We start from the raw sequence: 27974 nt of genomic DNA, 5'->3' as shown, positions 1-27974 counted from the left end.
TAGCGGAAGGGTTAGCTAACATGCTAAGTAGCTGACAAGTAGTAAGTAGTTGCTAATTAGCTAAAAGGCTCAAGTTGTCCATGATTTGATTCGAACAAGGAACCGGTGGGTTACTAGACGTTCGCGTTATACACCGCCCCATCCTCCCAGACCAATTTCCTTCCTTTGGTCTTTGGCTTAAGTAACCTTCTGTCTTATGTAACCATACTAAATATAACATATCATACTCATTTGTGTTAACTATGTTACGTCTAGTCTATGAGGCCAGGCTGAAAGGCTAAACTCAGAAGAGAGAACTGGGTTGGTAGTGAGAGTTAGCATACAGTAGAGTAGACATACATGACACAATAGAAATGATATCAACTATAGAAACTGACACACTGTGTACTGTATACTTCAGCAGTAACAGCAGGCTGTCTTCATCACCAAGGCATCACAAGTGTGACCGTTCAGCCACATGATATGTATTTCAGTGTGTGTGTGTGTTGAAAGAGAGGGAGATAGATGGAGAGAGAGAGAGATAGAGGGGGAGATAGAGAGAGAGGGGGAGAGGGAGAGAGATAGAAGGGGAGCGAGATAGAGGGGGAGAGAGAGAGGGATAGATTGAGGGAGAGAGAGAGAGAGCTAGAGAGAGGGATAGATGGAGAGAGAGATAGATCGTGAGAGAGACGGAGAGAGAGATAGAGATTGTGAGTGCTGACCAGTAAATTGTCTCGTTACTGAAAACATGGTGCAACAGAAGTCCTGACCAGTAAAGTGTCTCGTTACTGAAAACATGGTGCAACAGAAGTCATTGTCATTATTTTATTCTCCATTGATTCATTTCTAATTTGTTTCATTTTTTTCCCGGTGCCTTCAGACCAGAAGTAGTAGTGAATCATAAGGAACAAACTAATTCCCTGATTCAGTGTTCAATTCAGCCTGAAAGAGTTATTAAGTTACTCATCGGTCAATAATAACAAAACACATCATCATCAACCGACGTTCGCTTATGTGTTCTGGTATTTTATATATATACTGTTTAAATAAGAAATCATCTTAATAAGCAACATTGTTAAACATATATTAGGATCCTCATCTGAAAGCTCCCTTGGGCAGAGCACCCTGGGTAGAGACTCCTTGTCTGCATGTTACAAGGATCTTGAACAAATGGCCAATAATAGGACGACGTTGGTCAACATCAAGTCAAAGCAAGCTGGTTTCTAGGAGACAGAGGGGAAAAGACAGTGATAGACAATTCTGTGATCCACATCCTTAATAATTAGAATCATATAGAGTGCGTACCAAATGGCACCCTATTCCCTATATAGTGCACTACTTTAGATCAGGGCTGGCACCCTATTCCCTATATAGTGCACTACTTTAGACCAGGGCTGGCAACCTATTCCCTATATAGTGCACTACTTTTAACCAGAGATGCACCATATAGGGAATAGAGTGCAATTTAGGACACAGACAGAGTTTCTATGTTTTCAGAAGTGAAATGTCTCTCTACCAACCCAACAAAACATTTCACAGCAGGTACCCAGATAGTTAATAAGTTGTTCTGTTATTCCTGTCACTCCAGTGTAAAATTCAGTCTATAAAAATATTGACATTTACTTGAACATACATTTGTTTTCTGACTATGTTATTAAAAAACGTCCATATGTCCTTATCCGTTGCACAGTGGGATGTACTGTAGTTCTACGGTGTACTGTAGCTGGGACGATGTAAGCTGGGACGATGTACTGTAGCTGGGACGATGTACTGTAGCTCTATGATGTACTATAGCTGGGCTGATGTACTGTAGCTCTACGATGTACTGTAGCTGGGATGATGTACTGTAGCTGGGACGATGTACTGTAGCTGGGACGATGTACTGTAGTTCTACGATGTACTGTAGCTGGGATGATGTACTGTAGCTGGGATGATGTACTGTAGCTCTACGATGTACTGTAGCTGGGATGATGTACTGTAGCTGGGACGATGTACTGTAGCTGGGACAATGTACTGTAGCTGGGACGATGTACTGTAGCTCTACGATGTACTGTAGCTGGGACGATGTACTGTAGCTGGGACGATGTACTGTAGCTGGGACGATGTACTGTAGCTCTACAATGTACTGTAGCTGGGACAATGTACTGTAGCTCTACGATGTACTGTAGCTGGGGCGATGTACTGTAGCTCTACGATGTACTGTAGCTGGGACGATGTACTGTAGCTGGGATGATGTACTGTAGCTGGGATGATGTACTGTAGCTGGGACGATGTACTGTAGCTCTACGATGTATTGTAGCTGGGCTGATGTACTGTAGCTCTACGATGTACTGTAGCTGGGACAATGTACTGTAGCTGGGACGATGTACTGTAGCTCTACGATGTACTGTAGCTGGGACGATGTACTGTAGCTGGGACGATGTACTGTAGCTGGGACGATGTACTGTAGCTGGGGCGATGTACTGTAGCTGGGACGATGTACTGTAGCTCTTCGATGTACTGTAGCTGGGACGATGTACTGTAGCTGGGACGATGTACTGTAGCTGGGACGATGTACTGTAGCTCTACGATGTACTGTAGAAATATTGTATAAAATAAGGCAGTATGTTTCAGTAGGATAAACCTGATACAAACATTTCTGTGAGAAAAATCCTCTTTCTAGTCCAAAACATAGTTTTTCTTGTTCTCAGATTTCTGCTGTAGCGGGATGACGCGAGTTCCTTTTGTTGGTCAACAGCGTTTGTTAAATCCACCGACGGGTGGGATTGCCGATGGAAAGGGGGGGATACCTAGTCAGTTGTCCAACTGAATGTATTCAACTGAAATGTGACACACACATACAAACTCACAGAGATAGACAACAACAACAGCTTATCCCACAAGTTAATGTCCCGATTCCCATCCATGGACTAAATCACTGAGACATTATAGACAATTCAACTGTTGTTTTACAGTGCAATACAAAGATGTCCATTCAAACTGATACTGTACTAAAATAAAAAAATGTTTATAACGTTAATGTTTTCTTCTGGATAATAATCCTCCTCCTCCTCATCCTCGACAAGACTCAGAGAGTTATATAATATTATGTTATTCAGCTTTGGCTTTTCTTTCTTTCATATTTTCTTATTTTTGTTCTAATTTCTTCATCATCGTCATCATCCTCATCATCAGATAATTCATTAATTGATGTTACTCATTTTTTTTTTATATAAAGAAAATATGGAACATTTAAAACAAAATAAAAATACCAAATTGTCTGTAATAATGACCTAGCTATGACCAAGATGTCTGAATGTTTGTGTCTTTCACCAGTGTCCTGAGGACAGTTAATTAGCTCCACCCACTGAACACCCGTGGTCACACCCCCACCCCACCCAACCGTATGTCTCTGGATGCGTCCCAAAATGGCACCCTATTCCCTTTATAGTGCACTACATTTGACCAGGGCCTATACGGCAATAGTGCACTACTCTTGACTAGGGTTCTGGTCAAAAGTAGTGCACTATAAAGGGAATAGGGTGTTATATGGAACACAATTTTAGTGTGTTTAGGACGGCCTCGTGTCCCATCCCGTCGCTACAGGTCCTCTACTGGACGAGGTGCTTCTGAAGGACAAAGAAACAAAGGAAATACAGCTAGAAGACATAGTGAAGGGTGATAGTGGCAGTACAGCTAGAAGACATAGTGAAGGGTGATGGTGGCAGCTGGTGGAGGTGGAGTGTAGTTCAACCTGGTGGCCACTGGGGGGCGATATAGGGATTTATCCGGTCGAATGCCCACCACACACTGGGTAGTACGGTCTGACGTGGATTTGACATTGTGGGCCATCCCAAATGGAACCCTATTCTCTATATAAAGTGCACTTCTTATGACCAGAGCCCCATAGACTCTTTTATCCTAAAAGTAGTGCACTATATAGGGAATAGGGTGCCATTTGGAAGGAAAAAACGGTGTATTGTGACCTGTCCCATCAGCTGATCCTCCAAACAGTTTTTCATTGGAGGTGCCAGAGACTTGAAACCACCTGACATCTCAATGTTCAGTTTGTGTGTGTTTCTCCGTAGCTCTACCAACAGTGAACCAGCAGTCAGTCTGCAGAGAGACAGTAACATCATCAGTCTCTGACTGACAGAGAGACAGTAACATTATCAGTCTCTGACTGACAGAGAGACAGTAACATCATCAGTCTCTGACTGACAGAGACAGAGAGAGAGACAGGGGGAACCCGTGTGTGTGTGTGAGTATTAGGGGCACGGTACATCCATCACTAGGTTGGCTGGGAGAAGAACAGTCCCTCACACAGCCTCACTGGCAGCAGTAGGAGCATACAGACAAGCCCACCAGGCACTGGTAGTTTATAAGGACTCTGAGGCTCCGTGTGTCTGTCCATCATCCATCCTCAGCTAGCGAGGTTTATGTATGAAGCAAGAGCCTGGTGTTGCTGCAGCATGTCCGTCCGTCCGTCCGTCTGTCAGTATGTGTTGTCTCTGTTGGACGGACATGTGGACGCTTGATGGCGTGTTACAGAAGCAGAAGAGTGAAGGCTTGGTAGCCCTGGACGGACAGGAACCAAGGAGGGGCCCAGGGCCTGGCATCGACCCCAGTCAGGGTGCTCCTACTCTGGGGGAGGACGCAGGCTGTGCAGCTTCCGCTCGTCCAGGCCTTTCCAGTACTTGAAGTTGTTGTCCAGGTGCTGCATGAGGTTGGGAAGGTCTGCGAACGCTGGGGACAAAAGATCATTAAATGATTGATTTAGGACGGATTAAAATGAGGATGTACAGTCTGTACAGTTAGTACCGTACAGATGTACTGACTAAGTGGCTCTGGAGAACAGCGGTCTGCTAAATGACCAATATGTAAAAGGGAAAAACATACAGGGTGGCACATGAATGTATCTAGCAAAGAACGGCTTTACGAGTAAAGTTATTCAGCATTAAATAATGATCCAGAAAGATTGTGATAGCCTATAGGCCAACAGATGTTTGGGCCTATTGCGGACTAAACAGGAGACTATGTAGTTATACTGTAGACTATGTAGCTGTACTGTAGGCTATGTAGCTGTACTGTAGACTATGTAGCTGTACTGTAAACTATGTAGTTATAGTTTAGACTATGTAGCTGTACTGTAGGCTACGTAGCTGTACTGTAGACTATGTAGCTGTACTGTAGACTATGTAGTTATACTGTAGACTATGTAGCTGTACTGTAAACTATGTAGCTGTACTGTAGACTATGTAGCTATAATGTAGACTATGTAGTTATAGTTTAGACTATGTAGCTGTACTGTAGGCTACGTAGCTGTACTGTAGACTATGTAGCTATAATGTAGACTATGTAGCTGTACTGTAGGCTACGTAGCTGTACTGTAAACTATGTAGTTATACTTTAGACTATGTAGTTATACTGTAGTCTATTTAGTTATACTGTAGCTGTACTGTAGACTATGTAGCTATACTGTAGACTACGTAGCTATGCTGTAGACTATGTAGCTATACTGTAGACTACGTAGCTATGCTGTATACTATGTAGCTATACTGTAGACTACGTAGCTGTACTGTAGACTACGTAGCTGTACTGTAGACTACGTAGCTGTACTGTAGACTACGTAGACTACGTAGCTGTACTGTAGACTACGTAGCTGTACTGTAGGCTACGTAGCTGTACTGTAGACTATGTAGCTATAATGTAGACTATGTAGCTGTACTGTAGGCTACGTAGCTGTACTGTAAACTATGTAGTTATACTTTAGACTATGTAGTTATACTGTAGTCTATTTAGTTATACTGTAGCTGTACTGTAGACTATGTAGCTATACTGTAGACTACGTAGCTATGCTGTAGACTATGTAGCTATACTGTAGACTACGTAGCTATGCTGTAGACTATGTAGCTATACTGTAGACTACGTAGCTGTACTGTAGACTACGTAGCTGTACTGTAGACTACGTAGACTACGTAGCTGTACTGTAGACTACGTAGACTACGTAGCTGTACTGTAGACTACGTAGCTGTACTGTAGACTACGTAGACTACGTAGCTGTACTGTAGACTACGTAGACTACGTAGCTGTACTGTAGACTACGTAGCTGTACTGTAGACTACGTAGCTGTACTGTAGGCTACGTAACTGTACTGTAGACTACGTAGCTGTACTGTTTAGACAATAGATGGAAAACTGGTGGCTGATGGTTTTGTAGGCCCGTGGACCAATGTCCAAAAACATTATAATTGTTGTCCATTATTTTTGGGAAGTCGGGGTTTCAACTTACTGTTGAGAGTTAGAACAGTAGAATACACATGGTGACATTTCTTAATGTGGTTGTGAATCAGCAGTTTTCCTCTTGTTATATGTCAGATAACATTTTTTAGATTGGTAAATTAGTCTAGCCAGCCTTAAGGTCTTAGGGAAGGTTGCTGGTGATGCGAGCGTCTTTGCCCCCAAAACACTGACTGTGTTAACTTCTGAGCTGCATTAGATTCAGGGAGCTGCTGAGCTGAAGCTTAGACATTAGATTCAGGGAGCTGCTGAGCTGAAGCTTAGACATTAGATTCAGGGAGCTGCTGAGCTGAAGTTTAGACATTAGATTCAGGGAGCTGCTGAGCTGAAGTTTAGACATTATATAATGTTTTTGGACATTGGTCCACGGGCCTACAAAACCATCAGCCACCAGTTTTCCATCTATTGTCTAAACAGTAGTTACGTAGCCTACAGTACAGCTACGTAGTCTACAGTACAGCTACGTAGTCTACGTAGTCTACAGTACAGCACTTTGAGATATCAGCTGATGTACGAAGGGCTATATAAAAATAAATTTGATTTGATTTGATTAGATTCAGGAAGCTGCTGAGCAGAAGCTTAGACATTAGATTCAGGGAGCTGCTGAGCTGAAGTTTAGACATTAGTTTCAGGGAGCTGCTGAGCAGAAGTTTAGACATTAGTTTCAGGGAGCTGCTGAGCAGAAGTTTAGACATTAGTTTCAGGGAGCAGAAGTTCAGACATTAGATTCAGGGAGCTGCTGAGCTGAAGTTTAGACATTAGATTCAGGAAGCTGCTGAGCAGAAGTTTAGACATTAGATTCAGGGAGCTGCTGAGCAGAAGTTTAGACATTAGATTCAGGGAGCTGCTGAGCAGAAGTTTAGACATTAGATTCAGGGAGCTGCTGAGCTGAAGTTTAGACATTAGATTCAGGAAGCTGCTGAGCAGAAGTTTAGACATTAGATTCAGGGAGCTGCTGAGCTGAAGTTCAGACATTAGATTCAGGGAGCTGAAGTTCAGACATTAGATTCAGGGAGCTGCTGAGCTGAAGTTTAGACATTCGATTCAGGGAGCTGCTGAGCTGAAGTTCAGACATTAGATTCAGGGAGCTGCTGAGCTGAAGTTCAGACATTAGATTCAGGGAGCTGCTGAGCTGAAGTTCAGACATTAGATTCAGGGAGCTGCTGAGCTGAAGTTCAGACATTAGATTCAGGGAGCTGCTGAGCTGAAGTTCAGACATTAGATTCAGGGAGCTGCTGAGCTGAAGTTTAGACATTAGATTCAGGGAGCTGCTGAGCTGAAGTTCAGACATTAGATTCAGGGAGCTGCTGAGCTGAAGTCTAGACATTCGATTCAGGGAGCTGCTGAGCTGAAGCTTAGACATTAGATTCAGGGAGCTGCTGAGCTGAAGCTTAGACATTAGATTCAGGGAGCTAACAAGTCATCAAGTCTTCTGTTATATGTAGCAGATAGGGTTAACAGTTATTACTATCCTAAGCATCGAAACAGTTAGCCCACTGAGCTGAAGCCTTAGATCAGGTAGCTAACGTAAGTCCTTACCATCCCAGGCGTCGAACATGTCTGTGATGAAGTAGTCTATGAAGGAGATCTGGGACTTAGGAATGCTGCAGGTGTTCCTGTCAAACACAGGCATGACCACCGGTAGACTCTGCCTCTTCTCCTCATCAGTCTGAAACACACACACACACACACACACACACACACACACACACACACACACACACACACACACACACACACACACACACACACACACACACACACACACACACAGTGTCTTTACTGAGTGTGTACCAATATTTCCTGACTGGTACAGTACATCTAATCAAAACAATCAATGAATGCTGCTCCAGTATGCTGTGTGTTTCACATTCCACATCAGCTAACTGCTGAATCCCCAAAGGTACTGTGTTCTACTGTATCTATTAGCGTTCCAAACCGCAGCATCATGTTTCTCTCATCATCTCTCCTCTCACCACTGTCCTGTACCTGTGCAAAGTATTCTTCTGAGATGCGTCCGGCCCATTCTATACACAGCTCCAGCGGTCGGCACGGATTGGAGATGTCGGCACACTTGATCAGCATGCGCTTGACAAGGATCCGGTTGTCTGGGGACGTTAGGATGCCTTTGACAGACTCCTCGTCGCCGATTCCCTAAGGAGAGATCACACACACACACACACACACACACACACACACACACACACACACACACACATACACACACACACACACACACCGTCAGCACTAGAGCACACACAGGAGTATTAGTTTGATTGCTAACTGTGTTAGTTTTAGTTTGATTGCTAACTGTGTTAGAGTTTTAGTTTGATTGCTAACTGTGTTAGACAGAGTTTTAGTTTGATTGCTAACTGTGTTAGACAGAGTTTTAGTTTGATTGCTAACTGTGTTAGACAGAGTTTTAGTTTGATTGCTAACAGTGTTAGACAAGGTTTTAGTTTGATTGCTAACAGTGTTAGACAGAGTTTTAGTTTGATTGCTAACAGTGTTAGAGTTTTAGTTTGATTGCTAACAGTGTTAGACAGAGTATTAGTTTGATTGCTAACTGTGTTAGACAGAGTTTTAGTTTGATTGCTAACTGTGTTAGACAGAGTTTTAGTTTGATTGCTAACTGTGTTAGACAGAGTTTTAGTTTGATTGCTAACTGTGTTAGACAGAGTTTTAGTTTGATTGCTAACTGTGTTAGACAGAGTTTTAGTTTGATTGCTAACAGTGTTAGACAAGGTTTTAGTTTGATTGCTAACAGTGTTAGAGTTTTAGTTTGATTGCTAACTGTGTTAGACAGAGTTTTAGTTTGATTGCTAACTGTGTTAGAGTTTTAGTTTGATTGCTAACTGTGTTAGAGTTTTAGTTTGATTGCTAACTGTGTTAGAGTTTTAGTTTGATTGCTAACTGTGTTAGAGTTTTCGTTTGATTGCTAACTTGGTTAGAGTTACAGTACCTGTCAAAAGTTTGGACACACCTACTCATTCAAGGGTTTTTCTTTATTTTTACTATGTTCTACATTGTAGAATAATAGTGAAGACATCAAAACTATGAAATAACACATATGGAATCATGTAGTAACCAAAAAAGCGTTAAACAAATCAAAATATATTTTATATTTCAGATTCTTCAAAGTAGCCACCCTTTGCCTTTATGACAGCTTTGCACACTCTTGGCATTCTCTCAACCAGCTTCATGAGGTAGTCACCTGGAATGCCCTGGACCATGAGTGCCCTGACTTTATTAACACGTGTCCCTTGTTAAAAGTTAATTTGTGGAATTTCTTTACTTATTAATGCATCTGAGACAATCAGTTGTGTTGTGACAAGGTAGGGGTGGTATACAGAAGATAGCCCTATTTGGTAAAAGACCAAGTCCATATTATGGCAAGAACAGCTCAAATAAGCAAAGAGAAACAACAGGCCATCATTACTTTAAGACATGAAGGTCAGTCAATCCGGAAAAATGTAAAAAACGTTGAAAGTTTCTTCAAGTGCAGCTGCAAAAACCATCAAGCGCTATGATGAAACTGGCTCTCATAAGGACCGCCACAGGAAAGGAAGACCCATAGTTACCTCTGCTGCAAAGGATAAGTTCAGTAGAGTTAACTGCACCTCAGATTGCAGCCCAAATAAATGCTTCACAGAGTTCAAGTAACAGACACATCTCAACATCAACTGTTCAGAGGAGACTGACTTGATATTTTTGGTTCCAACCGCCGGGTCTTTGTGAGATGCAGAGTAGGTGAACGGATGATCTCCGCAGGTGTGGTTCCCACCGTGAAGCATGGAGGAGATGTGATGGTGTGGGGGTGCTTTGCTGGTGACACTGTCTGTAATTTATTTAGAATTCAAGGCACACTTAACCAGCATGGCTACCACAGCATTCTGCAGGGATACGCTATCCCATCTGGTTTGCGCTTAGTGGGACTTAGTGGGATCATTTGTTTTTCAACAGGACCTCCGGGCTGTATAAGGGCTATTTAACCAAGAAGAGTGATGAGGTGCTGCATCAGATAACCTGGCCTCCACAATCACCCAACCTCAACCCAATTGAGATGGTTTGGGATGAGTTGGACTGCAGAGTGAAGGAAAAGCAGCCAACAAGTGCTCAGCATATGTGGGAACTCCTTCAAGACTGTTGGTAAAGCATTCCAGGTGAAGCTGGTTGAGAGAATGCCAAGAGATGGGCAAAGATGTCATCAAGGCAACGGGTGGCTACTTTAAAGAATCTAAAATCTAAAATATATTTTGATTTGTTTAACACTTTTTTGGTTACTATGCTAGCAGGCTAAACTATGAGGCTAGGCCAGGAGGCTACGCTAGCAGGCTACACTTGGAGGCTAGGCTATGCTATGCTAGCAGGCTACAGTGCATGGATGGCTACATTAGGAAGCTAGGCCAGGTGGCTACACTAACTCCCTTCAACCTGCATCACAGTTGGCTAACTTTTAGCTGGAAGGCTCCACTGGAAGGCTAGGCTAGGCTACGTTATAAGGCTACGTTAGGCCACACAGGCTAGACAATGACTCCCTTCAACTCTGCTCTTTCTAACCTGCATGCTGTTAGCTAATTGTTGGCTGTTTTTAGAGTAAGCGTGATGCAGAATGATATCTAAAACAGACCATTTGTATTTTCTAGATTGTTCCGTGACCGGACACAGCTACACATACTGTATTGGCTGCAATACTCTGATCCAAGCCATGAACAGGTTCCTGCTGTCATCATGTTTAACCACAGAGCCTATCTAACCTGGACTTTATTATTCTTTTTCATCCCCTCTTTTCTTGTTCTGTCCTTCATCTCACCCCGTTCTCCTCCAGCGCGGCCAGCGGCTTGTTGATGCTGTTGACGAACTTGTTGACGTGCTCAAAGTGTTTTGTCATCTCTGTGGCGAGCACCATGTCTATGATGGCCTGACGCAGTGTACGGTACTCATTCCTAAAGAGAGAGAGAGACAGCGAGGGGGGGAGGAGAAAGAGAGAGAAAGAGAAGAACAGAGAGAGAGAGCGAGAGAGACAGCAAGAGGGAGGGGGTGAGAGAGAGAGGGGGGAGAATGAGAGAGCGAAAGAGAGAAGAACAGAGAGAGAGAGAAAGAAGCAGTGGAGGACAGAGTGGAAGGGGGGTAGGGAGAAGAACAGAGAGCAAGACACGTTTACACAAAAAACATTGGTAAATAAATGTGCTGAAAGCCCCTCTGGACAGTTCTAGCCTCCTGACTGTAGTGACAGAGGAGAGGAATGAATGGAGTGATTGTGTACCTTCCCCCATCCAAGGGAGAGCAGTGCATGAGACACACTGCTCTGGGACTCAAATCACATGACTGTCCTGCCTCACTGTCTCTCTCACACACACAGACAGACAGACCAAACAGCCTCCCAGAAAACCCACAGCCAGCCAGCCAGCCAGCCAGCCAGCCAGCCAGCCAGACAGACAGACAGCCAGCCAGACAGACAGACAGACAGACAGACAGACAGACAGACAGACAGACAGACAGACAGACAGACAGACAGACAGACAGACAGACAGACAGACAGACAGACAGACAGACAGACAGACGTACCTCTCCATGTTCTTGAAGATGTTACACTTGTCGTCCCGTGTGGTGATCTGGAAGGCAAGGGCAGCGTGGTGGCTCTCTAGCACGGCCGTGTCATTGTACAAGATGGCCAGCTCACTTCCTGCGTTACACAGGAAGCTGTTGGTGCGTCCCGGGTGATCCACGTCGTGTACCGTGGCTGCTATCAGAGCCGCCACCTCATCAATCTGCTCCAGACTTTGCTGTTAGGGAAAGAAGAGGGACTAGTGTTTTATTCATATTTAATATTAATGGAGAAGTTAGCGACAGGGGGATTCGAACTAGCGACCTTTTGGTTACAGGCCAATGATCTAACGGCTAGGCTACCTGCTGCTGAATTATATTCATATTATTTATACCACCAAATGATCGTTAATATTATCATTTTTAGTATGTGAACCCTGCAGGAACTGAACCCACAAACTTGGTGTTGCTAGTGACCTGATCTTACTAACTGAATCACTGATTGAATAGGCTGCATGTTTTAGGGTCTTTCTTAACCATGTATTTGTGTTGTGTCATGTTGTTTTAGGGGCTTTCTTAAACATGTATTTGTGTTGTGTCATGTAGTATGTCCTGTTTGCACCACTCCACATAATCCCAGCGGGCAAAATTGGCCAAAGTTAGTTGAAATTAAGTCATTTAAACCAGTTTTGGCAGCTGGGAGGTTCCCTTACAGGAAAGCCTGTTTGTGACAGAGGTCTAACCCGAGCCACAGCCTCTGTCTCTGATTGGTTAGTTTACCCTGGTGTGAGGTCAAAGGTGGGCTAACCACTGGTCGGCAGGGCTAAGCCAATGATAGATCACTTTGGTGTGGTCAGGAATAGAAGGTTTAATAATCAGCTTAGTTAGAGAACAGCACTGTAGAGCAGTCCTCATCAGCAGTTAGTGGAACAACATATACTGTCTGGGTCAAACAACGGCTCTGTGACCAAAGACAGACACACACAAGCAAACGTAGACACAAACACACCGCCAGGTATGCACGCACGCACACAGACACAAACACACCGCCAGGTATGCACGCACACACACGGACACAAACACACCGTCAGGTATGCACGCACGCACACGGACACAAACACACCGCCAGGTATGCACGCACGCACACGGACACAAACACACCGTCAGGTATGCACGCACACACACGGACACAAACACACCGTCAGGTATGCACGCACACACAAGGACACAAACACACCGCCAGGTATGCACGCACACGGACACAAACACACCGCCAGGTATGCACGCACGCACACGGACACAAACACACCGCCAGGTATGCACGCACACGCACGGACACAAACACACCGTCAGGTATGCACGCACACACACACACGGACACAAACACACCACCAGGTATGCACGCACATAGCCACGTGAAGTAGTTTGGGGGTATGGGTGCTGCAAATCTTTTAGCAATTGTTTTTTGGGGGGGGGTGCAGAATTTATGGGGGGGTCCGCGTTGAAGACGTCGATATCGGTCCTCTAATACAGAACTAATAAAGGCCCAGTGCACTACACACACACACAGGTCCAGACACACACACTCCTAACATGATTAGTCTAGATGACTCTAGTGACATGTAGTTCCATGTTAGAGAGTAAAGGAGTCAAAGACTTTAGGATTATGACTTCCCACTGGGCACAGACAGCAGTTCAACGTCTAGTTTTGATTGACATTTGGTTGAGTTGTCAACTAACATGAATTCAACGTGAAATCAACAAAAAATGTCACAATGTCAATGGATTTAGGTTGCAAGTTGGGTAAAAAAAATAAAAAAATCCCTTTGTATATCCAAACAGTTTTCCATGTTAATTCAACATCATCACATTACATTTTTGTTGTTAAAATGAGGTGGAATCACCATTTATTCAATCAGTTTTTGCCCAGTGGGGAGGGTTGATTCCAGGAATCTTCTAACTGGAATTTATGGAAAACTTGGACATTTTGGGGAAGCTACCGGCATTGTGCAACTCTAATTAGGACTTGGATTAAGCCATGCTTGTGATTTGAGGAATGTCAGCCCAGGATTGACTCATTGCTGTGTGCTTATTTAATTTCAATGCATGTTTGTTACAGATGTTTTACTTTTGCTGTCTCTGAACAGGTCATACAGATGTACCTGTATAAATGAGGGGCAAACAAACATGCAAACAAACCAAACAAGACAAGACAAGACTAAACCAACCAACAAACAAGACAAAAACAAACAAACTAGTCAAAACAAGACAAAACAAACAAACTAGTCAAAACAAGACAAAACAAACAAACTAGTCAAAACAAGACAAAACAAACAAACTAGTCAAAACAAGACAAAACAAACAAACTAGTCAAAACAAGACAAAACAAACAAACTAGTCAAAACAAGACAAAACAAACAAACTAGTCAAAACAAGACAAAACAAACAAACTAGTCAAAACAAGACAAAACAAACAAACTAGTCAAAACAAGACAAAACAAACAAACAAGACAAGACAAGACAAAACAAACAAACTAGTCAAAACAAGACAAAACAAACAAACAAGACAAAACAAGACAAAACAAACAAACAAGACAAGACAAGACTAAACCAACCAACCAAACAAGACAAAACAAACAAACTAGTCAAAACAAGACAAAACAAACAAACAAGACAAGACTAAACCAACCAACCAAACAAGACAAAACAAACAAACAAACAAGACAAAACTGTCTGACCCAGTGGCGGCCATCTTGGACAGCCATCTTACCTTGACCCTCTCCTTGCAGAGGAAGTATGCGGTAGCGTGCAGGACATCGGCAGCATGTGAGGAGTTGTGGTAGGAGTTGGTGGAGTGGTAGTTAGCCTCGATCCCCTGCAGCCAGGAGCGGAGAGTGGCCTCGGGACAGCTCAGGAACTCACACACCCCGAACCGAGAGAAGATCTTCAGGCCCAGATAGGTCAGAGGCCTGGGAGGAGAGAATTACCAGACAGCATGAAGGTTAGGGCTAACAGAATGGAGGAGTTCAATATCACAGAGTTAAGTACAGTACACTGGGTAACCTCATCTCTCCTGCCATAACCCAGCTTCCAATCCAATCCCTCTGACACTCAACAGGTCATTTATAGTGCACTATTTTTCACCAGGGCCCATATGGATGATCCCCCCCCCCATGATTTGGGGGATTTCCACGTAATGTAATCCATAGAATGGTACTTTGAAGGAAGGATTGTTGACATATATTTGATATTTGCATATTAAAGACATGTTCAGGTATTTTTGAGACTAAGAAAGTATTTTTTAAACCTGCCACTTTGGGTTGGATGTGTCAATGTGTACTGTACTTCATACATGCGTAATCTATGAGCAAAATTCGTCTTACCTCAATTAGCCACAAAATCCATAGATGAAAATGACTGCTTCTTTTAGCTATATTTGTATTTGTATTTATTATGGATCCCCATCAGCTGCTACTCTTCCTGGGGTCCAGCAGAATTAAGGCAGTTATACAATTTTAAAAACATTACAATACATTCATTACAGATTTCACAACACACTAAGTGTGTGCCCTCAGGCCCATAGTCCACTACCACAAATCTACAGAGCAAAATCCATGTGTACGTGTGTGTATAGTGTGTATGTTATCATGTGTTTGTATGCATGTGTCTGTGCCTTTGTTTGTGTCTCTTCACAGTCCCCGCTGTTCCATAAGGTGTATTTTTACCTGCTTTTTAAATCTGATTCTACTGCTTGCATCAGTTGCCTGATGTGGAATAGAGTTCCATGTAGTCATGGCTCTATGTAGTACTGTGAGCCTCCCATAGTCTGTTCTGGACTTGGGGACTGTGAAGAGACCTCTGGTGGTATGTCTTGTGGGGTATTCATGGGTGTCTGAGCTGTGTGCTAGTAGTTTAAACAGACCTCTGGTGGTATGTCTTGTGGGGTATGCATGGGTGTCTGACCTGTGTGCTAGTAGTTTAAACAGACCTCTGGTGGTATGTCTTGTGGGGTATGGATGGGTGTCTGAGCTGTGTGCTAGTAGTTTAAACAGACCTCTGGTGGTATGTCTTGTGGGGTTTGCATGGGTGTCTGAGCTGTGTGCTAGTAGTTTAAACAGACCTCTGGTGGTATGTCTTGTGGGGTATGCATGGGTGTCTGAGCTGTGTGCTAGTAGTTTACACAGACAGCTCGGTACATTCAGCTTGTCAACACTTCTTACAAAAACAAGTAATGATGAAGTCAATCTCTCCTCCACTTTGAGCCATGAGAGATTGACATGCATGTCATTAATGTTAGCTCTCCGTGTACTTTTAAGTACCAGCCGTGCTGCCCTGTTCTGAGCCAACTGCAATTTTCTCAAGTCCCTCTTCGTGGCACCTGACCACACGACTGAACAGTAGTCCAGGTGTGACAAAACTAGGGCCCATAGGATCTGCCTTGTTGATAGTGTTGTTAAGAAGCCAGAGCAGCGCTTTATTATGGACAGACTTCTCCCCATCTTTGGCTACTGTTGTATTAATATGTTGTGACCATGACAGTTTATAATCCAGGGTTACTCCAAGAAGTGTAGTCACCTCAACTTGCTCAATTTCCACATTATTCATTAGGAGATGTAGTTGAGGTTTAGGGTATAGTGAATGATTTGTCCCAAATACAATGCTTTAAGTTTTGGAAATATTTAGGACTAACTTATTCCTTGCTACCCATTCCGAAACTAACTGCAGCTCTTTGTTAAGTGTTTCAGTCGCTGTGGTAGCTGACGTGTATAGTGTTGAGTCATCCGCATACATAGACACACTGGCCTTACTCAAAGCCAGTGGCATGTCGTTAGTAAAGATTGAAAAAAGCAAGGAGCCTAAACTGCTACCCTGGGGAATTCCTGCTTCTACCTGGATTATGTTAAAGAGGCTTCCATCTGTTAGACAAGTAACTCTTTATCCACATTATAGCAGGGGCTGTAAAGCCATAACACACGTTTTTCCAGCAGCAGATCAATAATGTCAAAAGCTGTAAAGTCTAACAAGACAGCCCCTACAAGCTGTATTGCGCCATCTTCCCTACATTTCCCCCCACGTGGGCCAGCCCCCTAGCAATTAGAGTTCCAACCAATGAGCTTCAGCCCCTTACATTTGAGATAACAGGAGAATCTCTTTCAAGCATAATTGAGAAATAATGAATTTATGTTTGAATATGTGTGAAATTTTGGCCTTTATACAGGCCTGCTTTAAAACTCCATAATGTTTCATCTGTAGTTGATACAAAACAAAAATTGGTGTCATGTAATGCTTTACCGCTTGCTCTTTAATATGAGTAGTATTTTGATTTCAGCAACTTATGAATACTAAAAATCGGAATATTGAAAATACATAATATACTCTACAGACATATCAAAGTTCCAGAGTGGGATCTCTGCTACTTTCAGAGATGATTTGTAAGAATTACCAACAGAGTGAATGTGAAAATGGATTCAAAATGGTCGCCCTCTGCCGGTGATTTGCAGGATGTGCAATGACACAAGTAAAAGGAAGGCTGTGATTGGTTACATTGCCTACTATGCCAATTTCTATGTATAAAATGGGCCATAACTTAAAAAATAGCAGAGATTCCACTTTGGAACTTTGATATGCCCGTATTGTATTATTATATTCAACAATATATTGAAACATTTTGCAAATGAAAAACATATTCATGTTTATATTTTTCAATATTCATACATTCATGTAAGAAAATTGTTATTGAAATCAAAATACTAATCATATTACAAAGCAAGTGGTGAAGCTTCACATGACACCGATTGCTTTCTTTGTAGCACCTATAGATAAAACATCATGAAGTCTTAAAGGAGGCCTGGGTAAAGCCAAAAAATGTCACAAATATTCCAACTTCAATTCATTATTTCTCAAATATGCTTTTAGATACATAGGAATTAAATTGATAAAATGGAGTGAAAATCCCCTAAATCATGGTGTTTTTTTTGTCCTGGTTTTGTGAGGAATCACCCATATGGCTCTGGTCGAAAGTAGTGCACTACATATGGAATATGGTCCCATTTAGGATGCACCCATTAGCTTTACACCCTGTGTACAGTACTGAAACAGATGGAGTTTGTAGAATTCTCTCTGTATTTCTGTGGCTCTGGACCTCTCTAAACTAAACCACAGTAGAGATGAATGAGAAAGTCTTTATGACCGGACTCATGGCTTCTGATTCCACCATCTGGGATACTGTTTTCCTCAGTTATTTTGATAAAGCTGGCTAAAGTGAATATTTATAAAAGTGTTACTACAGCATTATAACAGTGTTATAACCTCCCCTCACCATTTCAGACAGGCAGTCTCCAGGTTGAATGTTATTACAGTGTTATAACCTCTCCTCACCGTTTCAGACAGGCAGTCTCCAGGTTGAATGTTATTACAGTGTTATAAGCTCTCCTCACCGTTTCATACAGGCAGTCTCCAGGTTGAATGTTATTACAGTGTTATAACCTCTCCTCACCGTTTCAGACAGGCAGTCTCCAGGTTGAATGTTATTACAGTGTTATAACCTCTCCTCACCGTTTCAGACAGGCAGTCTCCAGGTTGAATGTTATTACAGTGTTATAAGCTCTCCTCACCGTTTCAGACAGGCAGTCTCCAGGTTGAATGTTATTACAGTGTTATAACCTCCCCTCACCGTTTCAGACAGGCAGTCTCCAGGTTGAATGTTATTACAGTGTTATAACCTCTCCTCACCGTTTCAGACAGGCAGTCTCCAGGTTGAAGATGTCAAAGTCCCAGGAGTCTTCATTCTCCATTGTCTGGGCAACGTGAGGAGGGATGTCATTCAACGACAGGGGCATGGCTAGGTGACTTGGGAGGTGGGGCTCTGAGAGGGGGATGGTGCGGGGATAAGGAGAGGGGGACGGTGCGGGGAGAGAGAGGGGGAGATGTGGGGAGAGAGAGGGGGAGATGTGGGGAGAGAGAGGGGGAGATGTGGGGATAAGGAGGGGGAGATGTGGGGAGAGAGGGGGACGGTGCGGGGAGAGAGAGGGGGAGATGTGGGGATAAGGAGAGGTGGAGATGTGGGGAGAGAGAGGGGGAGATGTGGGGAGAGAGAGACAAATCAAAATGGCACTTTACGTGATGATCATCATCATCATCATCTTCATCACTATGCCAGGAGAGCAATACTGTACGTACGCTTCGTAGCAAAGATGTATTCGTTTCCTGATAATCTGCGCAAGCCATCCTGTGAAAGAATGAGAGAGAGAGAGAGAGAGAGAGAGAGAGAGAGAGAGAGAGAGAGAGAGGTAATAATTATATCAGTCCATAGTTTCAGATACTGTCAAATCAAATGAATGTCATGAAACTACTACACCCAATCTATAACCATGTACCACTTTAATAGACTACAGCTCAGCATTCAACACCATAGTATCCTCCAATCTCATCATTAAGCTGGAGGCCCTGGGTCTCAACAACGCCCTGTGCAATTGGGTCCTGGACTTTCTGATGGGCCGCCCCCAGGTGGTGAAGGTTGGAAACAACATCTCCACTTTGCTGACCATCAAAACTGGGGCCCCACAAGGGTGCGTGCTCAGCCCCCTCCTGTACTCCCAGTTCACCCATGACTGCATGGCCATGCACGCCTCCAACTCAATCATCAAGTTTGTAGATGACACAACAGTAGTGGGCTTGATTACCAACAACAAAGAGACAGCCTACAGGGAGGAGGTGAGGGCACTCAGAGTGTGGTGTCAGGAAAACATCCTCTCACTCAACGTCAACAAAACAAAGGAGATGATCATGGACTTCAGGAAACAGCAGAGGGAGCACCCCCCCTATCCACATCGAAGGGACAGCAGTGGAGAAGGTGGAAAGATTTAAGTTCCTCGGCGTACACATCACAGACAAACTGAAATGGTCCACCCACACTGACAGTGTGGTGAAGGCGCAACAGAGCCTCTTCAACCTCAGGAGACGGAAGAAATTTGGCTTGTCACCTAAAACCCTGACAAACTTTTACAGATGCACAATCGAGAGCATCCTGTCGGGCTGTATCACCGCCTGGTACGGCACAACGCATCACCGGGGGCAAACTACCTGCCCTCCAAGACACCTACAGCACGCGATGTCACAGGAAGGCCAAAAAGATCAAGGACAACAACCACCCAAGCTACTGGCTGTTCACCCCGCTACCATCCAGAAGGCGAGGTCAGAATAGGTGCATCAAAGCTGGGACCAAGAGAATGAAAAACAGCTTCTATCTCAAAGCCATCAGACTGCTAAACAGCCATCACTAACTCAGAGAGACTGCTACCTACATAGACACTCATATCAATGGCCACTTTAATAAATGGATCACTAGTCACTTTAAACAATGCCACTTTAATAATGTTTATATCTTACATTACTCATATCATAAACTCAGCAACAACAAAAAAGAAACGTCCTCTCACTGTCAACTGAATTTATTTTCAGTAAACTTAACATGTGTAAATATTTGTAAGAACATAACAAGATTCAACAACTGAGACATAAACTGAACAAGTTCCACAGATGTGTGACTAACAGAAATGGAATAATGTGTCCATGAACAAAGTGGGGGTCAAAATCAAAAGTAACAGTCAGTATCTGGTGTGGCCACCAGCTGCATTAAGTACTGCAGTGCATCTCCTCATGGACTACATCAGATTTGCCAGTTCTTGCTGTGAGATGTTACCCCACTCTTCCACCAAGGTACCTGCAAGTTCCCGGACATTTCTGGGGGTAATGGCCCATGCCCTCACCCTCCGATCCAACAGGTCCCAGATGTGCTCAATGGGATTGAGATCCGGGCTCTTCGCTGGCCATGGCAGAACACAGACATTCCTGTCTTGCAGGAAATCACGCACAGAACGAGCAGTATGGCTGGTGGCATTGTCATGCTAGAGGGTCATGGCAGGATGAGCCTGCAGGAAGGGTACCACATGAGGGAGGAGGATGTCTTCCCTGTAACGCACAGTGTTGGGATTGCCTGCAATGACAGCAAGTTCAGTCCGATGATGCTGTGACACACCGCCCCAGACCATGACGGACCCTCCACCTCCAAATCGACCCCTCTCCAGAGTACAGGCCTCGGTGTAACGCTCATTCCTTTGACGATAAACGCAAATCCGACCATCACCCCTGGTGAGACAAAACCACAACTCGTCAGGGAAGAGCAATTTTTGCCAGTCTTGTCTGGTCCAGCGACGGTGGGTTTGTGCCCATAGGCGACGTTGTTGCCGGTGATATCTGGTGGGGACCTGCCTTACAACAGGCCTACAATCCCTCAGTCCAGCCTCTCTCAGCCTATTGTGGAGAGTCTGAGCACTGATGGAGGGATTGTGCGTTCCTGGTGTAACTCGGGCAGTTGTTGTTGCCATCCTGTATCCTGTACCGATCCTGTGCAGGTGTTGTTACACGTGGTCTGCCACTGCGTGGACGATCAGCTGTCCGTCCTGTCTCCCTGTAGCGCTGGCTTGCCTACCGTCTGCAAGCTGTTAGTGTCTTAACGACCGTTCCACAGGTGCATGTTCATTAATTGTTTATGGTTCATTGAACAAGCATGGGAAACAGTGTTTAAACCCTTTACAATGAACATCTGTGAAGATATTTGGATTTTTACGAATTATCTTTGAAAGGCAGGGTCCTGAAAAAGGGACGTTTCTGTTTTTGCTGAGTTTATGTATATAATGTACTTTATATCATATATTGCACCTTGGCTATGCCGCTCGGCCATCCTCATCCATATATTTATATGTACATATTCTTATTTATCCCTTTAGATTTGTGTGTATAAGGTAGTTGTTGGGGAATTGTTAGATTACTTGTTAGATATTACTGCACTGTCGGGACTAGAAGCACAAGCATTTCACTACACTCTCATTAACATCTGCTAACCATGTGTATGTGACCAATAACATCTGCTAACCATGTGTATGTGACCAATAACATCTGCTAACCATGTGTATGTGACCAATAACATCTGCTAACCATGTGTATGTGTAACGATCGTCGTGCAGGAAGGAAGAAGTGGACCAAGGCGCAGCTGGGAGCGAACTCATGTTATTTATTACAGACTGAAATAACACGGTCAAAACAGAGAATAAACGTATCGCTACTGCTCCAACAAAAAGAGACAACAACCCACAAACATCGTGGGGGGAAAAGGAACTTAAATATGATTCCCCAATCAGAGGCAACTAGTGACAGCTGTCTCTGATTGGGAATCGACAGAACCCAACATAGAAATACGCCCCAAAGCAAGGCTATACCAAAAACATAGAAAATAAACTATAGAAATGCCACACCCTGACCAAAATAGAAGAGTTCACCTGGTCAGGGCGTGACAGTACCCCCCCTCCAACGGTGCGTACTCCCGGTGCACCAACCTAAAGTCTATTAGGGGGGGGGACCCGGGTGGGCGCCTCACCCTCGGTGGAGGCTCTGGCCCCGGGCGTGTTTCTCCCCCTGCCTCCACCCTAGCCCTACCCCTCTGGCCCGGACTGGACCACGGTGGAGCGGCATGCTCAGGCTCCGGAGCGGAGCCGCCGACCGGAACAGGACTGGTCACCGGTGGACCGGACACAGGCCGTGCCGGACTGTGGACACGCGCCGTGGGCCTGGTGCGGGGAACAGGGATGGGCCGGACAGGACCGGGGACACGCACCACCAACCTGGTTCGGGGAGCAGAGACGGGCCGGACTGGCCTGGGGACACGCACCACCAACCTGGTGCGGGGAGCAGGGACGGGCCGGACTGGACTGGGGACACGCACCACCGGCTTGGTGCGGGGAGCCGGGATGGGCCGGACAGGACTGTGGACACGCACCACTAACCTGGTGCGGGGAGTAGGGACGGGCTGGACAGGACTGGGGACACGCACCACTAACCTGGTGCGGGGAGCAGGGACAGGCCGGACTGGACTGGGGGCACACACCACTGGCTTGGTGCGGGGAGCAGGGACGGGCCGGACAGGACAGGGGACACGCACCACTAACCTGGTGCGGGGAGCAGGGACGGGCCGGACTGGACTGGGGGCACACACCACTGGCTTGGTGCGGGGAGCAGGGACGGGCCGGACTGGACTGGGGACGCGCACCACTAACCTGGTGCGGGGAGCAGGGATGGGCCGGACAGGACTGGGGACACGCACCACTGGCTTGGGGCGGGGAGCAGCGATGGGCCGGACAGGACTGTGGACACGCACCACTAACCTGGTGCGGGGAGCAGGGACGGGCCGGACAGGACTGGGGACACGCACCACTAACCTGGTGCGGGGAGCAGGGACGGGCCGGACTGGACTGGGGGCACACACCACTGGCTTGGTGCGGGGAGCAGGGACGGGCCGGACTGGACTGGGGACCTGCACCACTAACCTGGTGCGGGGAGCAGGGATGGGCCGGACAGGACTGGGGACACGCACCACTGGCTTGGTGCGGGGAGCAGGGATGGGCCGGACAGGACTGGGGACACGCACCACTAACCTGGTGCGGGGAGCAGGGACGGGCCGGACAGGACTGGGGACACGCACCACTAACCTGGTGTGGGGAGCAGGGACGGGCCGGACTGGACTGTGACCGCACACCGGCGACACAGTGCGCATAAGCGGCGCCGGATATCCTGGACCGAGGAGGCGCACTGGAGGTCTGGAGTGCACAGCTGACATCACCCGTTCTGGCTCAACACCCACCTTAGCCTGGCAAGTGTGGAGCGCTGGCACAGAACGCACTGGGCTGTGTAGCCGTACCGGAGACACAGTGCGCGTCCTCGGCGCAGGATACATCGGACCGAGAAGGGGCACCGGAGGCCAGGAGCGCTGAGCCGGCACAACACGTCCTCGCTGAACACTCCCCCTAGCCCGGCAAATGTGGGGCGCTGGCACAGAGCGCACTGGGCTGTGCAGGCGCACTGGCGATACCGTGCGCACCTCTGCCACCCAAGGCTCTTCCTCCACGCTGTCCCTACGCAGGTCCTCCAGGACCTGCCACATCTCTGCCTCCTCCTTCGCCGTTATCCCCCACGAGAGCAATGGTCTGGGCTCTTCCTCTGCCCTTCCGGACCACCCCATTAGCCCCCCCAAAATTTTTTCTTGGGGGTGTCTTCCGGGCCTCCTCGACCGCCGCCTGCGACTCCTTCCACCGGCTGGCATCACCTCCTCGACCTGGGAATCCTTCCGCCAGGGTCCTTTCCCCGACATGATCTCCTCCCAGGTCCAGAACTCCTTTCCCTCGCGAGCCCCTCGCGAGCCCATCTCTCGCGCTCCTTTTCCTCCCGCTGCTTGGTCCTGGTTTGGTGGGTTGTTCTGTAACGATCGTCGTGCAGGAAGGAAGAAGTGGACCAAGGCGCAGCTGGGAGCGAACTCATGTTATTTATTACAGTCTGAAATAACACGGTCAAAACAGAGAATAAACGTATCGCTACTGCTCCAACAAAAAGAGACAACAACCCACAAACATCGTGGGGGGAAAAGGAACTTAAATATGATTCCCCAATCAGAGGCAACTAGTGACAGCTGTCTCTGATTGGGAATCGACAGAACCCAACATAGAAATACGCCCCAAAGCAAGGCTATACCAAAAACATAGAAAATAAACTATAGAAATGCCACACCCTGACCAAAATAGAAGAGTTCACCTGGTCAGGGCGTGACAGTATGTGACCAATAACATCTGCTAACCATGTGTATGTACCAATAACATCTGCTAACCATGTGTATGTGACCAATAACATCTGCTAACCATGTGTATGTGACCAATAACATCTGCTAACCATGTGTATGTACCAATAACATCTGCTAACCATGTGTATGTGACCAATAACATCTGCTAACCATGTGTATGTGACCAATAACATCTGCTAACCATGTGTATGTGACCAATAACATCTGCTAACCATGTGTATGTGACCAATAACATCTGCTAACCATGTGTATGTGACCAATAACATATGTTAACCATGTGTATGTGACCAATAACATCTGTTAACCATGTGTATGTGACCAATAACATCTGCTAACCATGTGTATGTGACCAATAACATCTGCTAACCATGTGTATGTGACCAATAACATCTGCTAACCATGTGTATGTGACCAATAACATCTGCTAACCATGTGTATGTGACCAATAACATCTGTTAACCATGTGTATGTGACCAATAACATCTGTTAACCATGTGTATGTGACCAATAACATCTGCTAACCATGTGTATGTAACCAATAACACCTGCTAACCATGTGTATGTGACCAATAACATCTGCTAACCATGTGACCAATAACATCTGCTAACCATGTGTATGTGACCAATAACCTCTACTAACCATGTGTATGTGACCAATAACATCTGCTAACCATGTGTATGTAACCAATAACACCTGCTAACCATGTGTATGTGACCAATAACATCTGCTAACCATGTGTATGTAACCAATAACACCTGCTAACCATGTGTATGTGACCAATAACATCTGCTAACCATGTGACCAATAACATCTGCTAACCATGTGTATGTGACCAATAACCTCTACTAACCATGTGTATGTGACCAATAACATCTGCTAACCATGTGTATGTGACCAATAACCTCTACTAACCATGTGTATGTGACCAATAACATCTGTTAACCATGTGTATGTGACCAATAACATCTGTTAACCATGTGACCAATAACATCTGTTAACCATGTGTATGTGACCAATAACATCTGTTAACCATGTGTATGTGACCAATAACATCTGTTAACCATGTGACCAATAACATCTGTTAACCATGTGTATGTGACCAATAACATCTGTTAACCATGTGACCAATAACATCTGTTAACCATGTGTATGTGACCAATAACATCTGTTAACCATGTGTATGTGACCAATAACATCTGTTAACCATGTGTATGTGACCAATAACCTCTACTAACCATGTGTATGTGACCAATAACATCTGTTAACCATGTGTATGTGACCAATAACATCTGTTAACCATGTGTATGTGACCAATAACATCTGTTAACCATGTGTATGTGACCAATAACATCTGCTAACCATGTGTATGTGACCAATAACATCTGTTAACCATGTGTATGTGACCAATAACATCTGTTAACCATGTGTATGTGACCAATAACATCTGCTAACCATGTGTATGTAACCAATAACACCTGCTAACCATGTGTATGTGACCAATAACATCTGCTAACCATGTGACCAATAACATCTGCTAACCATGTGTATGTGACCAATAACATCTGTTAACCATGTGTATGTGACCAATAACATCTGTTAACCATGTGTATGTGACCAATAACATCTGCTAACCATGTGTATGTAACCAATATTACCTGCTAACCATGTGTATGTGACCAATAACATCTGCTAACCATGTGACCAATAACATCTGCCAACCATGTGTATGTGACCAATAACCTCTACTAACCATGTGTATGTGACCAATAACATCTGCTAACCATGTGTATGTGACCAATAACCTCTACTAGCCATGTGTATGTGACCAATAACATCTGCTAACCATGTGTATGTACCAATAACATCTGCTAACCATGTGTATGTGACCAATAACATCTGCTAACCATGTGTATGTGACCAATAACATCTGCTAACCATGTGTATGTGACCAATAACATCTGCTAACCATGTGTATGTGACCAATAACATCTGCTAACCATGTGTATGTGACCAATAACATCTGTTAACCATGTGTATGTGACCAATAACATCTGTTAACCATGTGTATGTGACCAATAACATCTGCTAACCATGTGTATGTGACCAATAACATCTGCTAACCATGTGTATGTGACCAATAACATCTGCTAACCATGTGTATGTGACCAATAACATCTGCTAACCATGTGTATGTGACCAATAACATCTGTTAACCATGTGTATGTGACCAATAACATCTGTTAACCATGTGTATGTGACCAATAACATCTGCTAACCATGTGTATGTAACCAATAACACCTGCTAACCATGTGTATGTGACCAATAACATCTGCTAACCATGTGACCAATAACATCTGCTAACCATGTGTATGTGACCAATAACCTCTACTAACCATGTGTATGTGACCAATAACATCTGCTAACCATGTGTATGTGACCAATAACCTCTACTAACCATGTGTATGTGACCAATAACATCTGTTAACCATGTGTATGTGACCAATAACATCTGTTAACCATGTGACCAATAACATCTGTTAACCATGTGTATGTGACCAATAACATCTGTTAACCATGTGTATGTGACCAATAACATCTGTTAACCATGTGTATGTGACCAATAACATCTGTTAACCATGTGTATGTGACCAATAACCTCTACTAACCATGTGTATGTGACCAATAACATCTGCTAACCATGTGTATGTACCAATAACATCTGTTAACCATGTGTATGTGACCAATAACATCTGTTAACCATGTGTATGTGACCAATAACATCTGTTAACCATGTGTATGTGACCAATAACATCTGTTAACCATGTGTATGTGACCAATAACATCTGCTGACCATGTGTATGTGACCAATAACATCTGTTAACCATGTGTATGTGACCAATAACATCTGTTAACCATGTGTATGTACCAATAACATCTGTTAACCATGTGTATGTGACCAATAACATCTGTTAACCATGTGTATGTGACCAATAACATCTGCTGACCATGTGTATGTGACCAATAACATCTTAACCATGTGTATGTGACCAATAACATCTGTTAACCATGTGTATGTACCAATAACATCTGCTAACCATGTGTATGTGACCAATAACATCTGTTAACCATGTGTATGTACCAATAACATCTGTTAACCATGTGTATGTGACCAATAACATCTGTTAACCATGTGTATGTGACCAATAACATCTGTTAACCATGTGTATGTGACCAATAACATCTGTTAACCATGTGTATGTGACCAATAACCTCTACTAACCATGTGTATGTGACCAATAACATCTGCTAACCATGTGTATGTACCAATAACATCTGTTAACCATGTGTATGTGACCAATAACATCTGTTAACCATGTGTATGTGACCAATAACATCTGTTAACCATGTGTATGTGACCAATAACATCTGTTAACCATGTGTATGTGACCAATAACATCTGCTGACCATGTGTATGTGACCAAT

General features: G+C 44.6%; 1 protein-coding gene across 1 annotated transcript in view; it reads right to left on the bottom strand.

Moving 5' to 3' along the window:
* Positions 1-790: 790 nt before the first annotated feature.
* The window catches only part of LOC106591626 (high affinity cAMP-specific and IBMX-insensitive 3',5'-cyclic phosphodiesterase 8A), a 238392-nt gene continuing 211208 nt past the window's right edge, over positions 791-27974 (bottom strand). Inside the window, 8 exon segments of the mRNA XM_082969783.1 lie at positions 791-4704; positions 7797-7926; positions 8247-8411; positions 11071-11203; positions 11826-12043; positions 14575-14773; positions 18537-18669; positions 18984-19032. Of these exon segments, the coding sequence (XP_082825909.1) occupies positions 4598-4704; positions 7797-7926; positions 8247-8411; positions 11071-11203; positions 11826-12043; positions 14575-14773; positions 18537-18669; positions 18984-19032 (1134 nt within the window). The 3' untranslated portion in view covers positions 791-4597.

The sequence above is a fragment of the Salmo salar genome, chromosome 26, assembly GCF_965601325.2.
Source record: "Salmo salar chromosome 26, fSalSal1, whole genome shotgun sequence".
NCBI lineage: Eukaryota > Metazoa > Chordata > Actinopteri > Salmoniformes > Salmonidae > Salmo > Salmo salar.
The sequence above is the reverse complement of the archived record's forward strand: the minus strand, read 5'-3'. Positions and strand labels throughout refer to the sequence as shown.